The 4,502-nt window shown below is 41.7% G+C and overlaps 1 protein-coding gene across 1 annotated transcript; it reads left to right on the forward strand.

Moving 5' to 3' along the window:
- Positions 1-2,548: 2,548 nt before the first annotated feature.
- On the forward strand, positions 2,549-4,502 carry GJB7 (gap junction protein beta 7). Its single transcript, XM_077750315.1, has 2 exons — positions 2,549-2,613; positions 2,740-4,502. The coding sequence occupies exon 2, from the start codon at positions 2,767-2,769 to the stop codon at positions 3,574-3,576; it is 810 nt and encodes a 269-aa protein (XP_077606441.1). The 5' UTR covers positions 2,549-2,613; positions 2,740-2,766; the 3' UTR covers positions 3,577-4,502.

Genomic DNA, 4,502 nt, shown 5'->3' on the forward strand with positions numbered 1-4,502 from the left:
CTAAAATGGCAAGGATTTCACCTAAGAAATCACAAAGTGTATTAGTAGCAGGGCCGGAGCTCTAGGCCACATCATCTGATTATAATAGAGAGTTATGAGAAGTGGTTGTCACTTGGAGAGACTTTGTCTCATCTCCATAGGGTACATTTGGAAATGTCTGGAGACACTTTCAGTTGTCCAATATGGGGCAGGAGGTGGTGCTACAGGCATCTAGCTGGTAGAGGCCAGAGGTTCTGCTAAACAACTTACAATGCGTAGGATAGCTGCTCCAACAAAGAATTATCCAGCCCTAAATATCAATGGTGCCACTGTTAGGAAGCTCTGTTTTAGAGTATTGGAAATTAGATTTGAACCCTGCTTTGCATCTTATTTTGTAACCTTGGGGAAGTGGCTTCATTTTTTGGAGTCTGCTTTCTCATCTGAAAGAATAAAACATCCACCATCATAAACAACCAAACCAAACCAAACTAACCAACCAATTAAACAAACAAACAAAACCTCCACTTTCCAGGGTAGTTGGGAGAGACCAACTCAAAAGCACTGAACAGAGAATGCTGTGTATATAATGGGCCCAACAATCAAAAATCAGCAGATCCAATTATAAGAAAAGATGAGAGCAGAGCATGCCAGAAAGACAACATCACTGAAATGAAAAACAAGGCTCCCTAGCATCCTTTCAACTTTTATATAGAAAAGGGCAAAAGAGGTGGAGAGACGTACAAGATACTAAACAGCATCAAGGACATATTAGGAGGAGAGGGGAGGAGATGGTAAGACTGGAAATAGAAAGCTGTGCAAAGGCTGTATAGGTGAGATTTCAGTAGTGGTTTGGAGAGGGATTTGAGAGATATTTGGAGGAATCAGAAGAATTTGGTGAGTAATTAAGCAGGGTCATAAGAAGGGCATCTGTGTGGCTCAGTTGGTTAAGTATCTGACTCTTGGTTTTGGTTTAGGTCATGATCTCACCATTCCTGAGTTTAAGCCCCATGTTGGGCTCTGCACTGGCAGCACGGAACCTGCTTGGGATTCTCTCTCCCCACCCGGTTCTGCCGCTCCCCTGCTTTTTTTCTCTCCCTCCCTCTCTCTCTCTCCCTCTCTCTCTGTCCTCAAATAAGTCAATAAATATTTATAAAAATTTTTTTACAAAGTGTCATGAGAGAGAAGTCCAAGATGAATATGAGATTTCCAGTTTGGGTGCTTGGGTATTGGCGATACCATCAAGCAAGAAAATCAAAGAGCAGAGCAGATAATAAATTCATCTGTAAATACGTCAAGTTTGAGATGCCTGTGGCATATTTAAATGATAACAGGCAGTGAGATATGGAAATCCGGGGAGAAGCTGAAGACTTGAGAGTCAGAAATCAGAAAACAGGGGCGCCTGGGTGGCTTAGTCGGTTAAGCGTCCGACTTTCGCTTAGGTCATGATCTCGCGGTTCGTGGGTTCGAGCCGCGCGTCGGGTTCTGTGCTGACTGCCAGCTCGGAGCCTGGGGCCTGTTTCAGACTCTGTGTCTCCCTCTCTCTCTGCCCTCCCCTGCTCACGCTTGCTCTCTCTCTCCTAGAAATAAATAAAAAAATATTTTAAAAAAATACCTTACAAAAAGAAATCAGAAAACAGTAATTGAATCCCTGGGAATGAATGAGATTTTCTAGAGAGAGCATATGGAGTGAAACAACAGCAGAGGACAGAGCTTTTAAGAATCAGACAAAGAAAACTAAGATGGCACAATTAAGATCAGAACAATAGAAAGAGAAGGTAGAGTAACATGGATGTCAAGGCTCAAGAGTTTTAAGAACACAATACAGGCAACAGTATCATAAAAAAATTAAATGAGATCCAGAGTGTCCAGAAGGTTTGGTAGTTGAGTGGTAGTGCTAATTTTAGCATGCAATGATGAGCAGAAAAACTAGACTCAGTGAGTTGAAGAGTAAATAATAATTGAAGAAGTAGAAATAAGGGATAACACTTAAGCACATTTATATGCTGAGATGAAGGAACCGGCAAAGGTTGATGATACAGAAGCAGGGAAAATGGATTTAAATCAAGAATGGGATGTAGAGTTCGAATGATCATTTTGAGGCAATATGAGACTGATCCCTCCCTCTAAACTGTGCAGAGCATGTTAAGTTGGGCATGGTTGTAAGTATGCCTGCAGGGGTGAGGACATGAGTTTGAAGAAGTTCATATTGGAGACACTCACTTTTCACTATCAGACTGCAGGTGAGCTCAGCTGTTGGTATGGGATAAGGGGAGCTAGGGGCAAGAAACAGCCTTTAAGGATTGGGGAAGGGCATTGACAAACTAGAGAAAGTGAGTAGAGATTACAACTTCAAGAAGCTGATATGTGAAGGGATGTGAAGAGATTACAACTTCAAGAAGCTGATATGTGAAGATATGTGAAGGGAATTTCAAGGAACCATATAAATTGGAATTTATATCTAATTTTTTCTAGATCACTAACAGAACCCATCTATCCTTAGAGAGAAGCAATAAGCTGGAAGGACTTATTTGAAAATGGGATAGTGTGTATGGGATCACCAAGCAAATTCCAAACTAAACTGGGCATGGAATCAATTACGTCTGTGGACCAGTTGCATCATCTCCTTGTATGAATGTGAGTCCTCTCAACCAGAGTTGAAATTTGACTTTATCGTCTAGCATTCCATAATCAAGTAAGACAGTGGAAATGACCAATGAAATAAAAATAAATGAATCATGATGAAATTGTTTTCTTTTGCAGAACCTTACCTTCTTTTGAGCCTAAGTCATGGGTTGGATGTTCCTCAGAGACCTCCTAACTGGAGTAAATAAATACTCAACTGGGATTGGGCGGATTTGGCTGGCTGTGGTGTTCATCTTCCGTTTGCTGGTCTATATGGTGGCAGCAGAGCATGTGTGGAAAGATGAGCAGAAAGAGTTTGAGTGCAACATTAAACAGCCTGGTTGTGAAAATGTGTGTTTTGATCACTTCTTCCCCATTTCCCAGATCAGACTTTGGGCCTTACAACTGATCATGGTCTCCACACCTTCACTTCTTGTGGTTCTACATGTAGCCTATCGTGAAGGTAGAGAGAAAAGGCACAGAAAGAAACTTTATGTCAGCCTCGGTATGATGGACGGGGGCCTGTGGTACACTTACCTCATCAGTCTCATTGTTAAAACTGGTTTTGAAATTGGCTTCCTGGTTTTATTTTATAAGCTGTATGATGGCTTTAGTGTTCCGTACCTCATGAAGTGTGATTTGAAGCCTTGTCCCAATACTGTGGACTGCTTCATATCCAAACCCACTGAGAAAAAGATCTTCATCCTCTTCTTGGTTATTACCTCATGCCTGTGCATTGTGCTGAATTTCATTGAACTGAGCTTTCTGGTTCTCAAGTGCCTCATTAAGTGCTATTTCCAAAAATACTCCAAAACACTCAAGTCTTCAGTGTGTGAGTGCCACAACCTCAGATATGTTGAATGTGGTGGAATAGGGGCTCCTCCCCTGCTCCAGAATTGCCATTCAGACTCAGTGGTAAGCACACCGCACACCCCTGCACACCCTCCCTCACAAAGTAAAACAAAAGAGGGTTAGCAAGGAGAATCTGCATTCTTCCTAAGCAAGACCTAGGCTGTCTTGGAAAACAAAGGGTGTCAGCCTAAATGTTGTTTGGGGAAATTTTTTTTTTTTTAAATTTTCAATATATACTCAGTTGGGTACACTAGACAGAGATCTCGCTGTCACAGGGTTTAAGTGGGTATGTGAGTCGTGTTTGAATAGTTAATTGCAAATTAGTCTGAAAAAATCCAGTGAACAGCATTCTCTTAAATGCTTAGATCTGTCAACTGGAAAATATAGAAAGTGACATTTCTGACAAATGTGATGTCCTCCAAGCTGAGGCTGGGGCACTACCAATCTTTCCAAAGTGGCAGCCAAGGCTCCCCTCACTCAGCCCTACACAATCTTTGCAGAGAAAGAGCATGGTGAGGGCGGGGTAGCAGTTGACCAAGGCAAACAGAAACACACTCAGCGAGAAGGCCTGGCCCGGGGAAATGACCACAGAGTCCATGCCTCTGCAGTTTAGGTCTCCCTGGATATAAGTGGGCTAGCGGGGAGGGAAGAAAGCTGTAATTTGTGGTCTCCAAGTTAATACAAATATTACTGGGGCATTTCCCACCTAAGTCTGAACCTAGCAGATACCTGAAAGGGTTACTCCAGTCACTCCAGAAGGCAGGTCCCACCAACTACATAGACAGGGAGCAGGTAGGAACCAGAAGAGGAACATGCCCACTTGATAATTACTTAACCCTTCTATTTTATCCACGGAATGTTGAATACTTTGTAAATGTATTTATTGGACGTTTTATGATCAGGAATTCACAGTGTGTTATACAATATATCATAGTTTGCCTACAATTTACTGTTACATCTCTCTTTCTAGAATAGATAATAAAATGTGTACTATGCTGTTATACTGGTGTGAAAAATGTAAAAAATAAAAGATGCTTATTATTACTTGA

Source organism: Crocuta crocuta, unplaced genomic scaffold (genome assembly GCF_008692635.1).
Source record: "Crocuta crocuta isolate KB4526 unplaced genomic scaffold, BGI_CrCroc_1.0 scaffold9, whole genome shotgun sequence".
Lineage (NCBI taxonomy): Eukaryota > Metazoa > Chordata > Mammalia > Carnivora > Hyaenidae > Crocuta > Crocuta crocuta.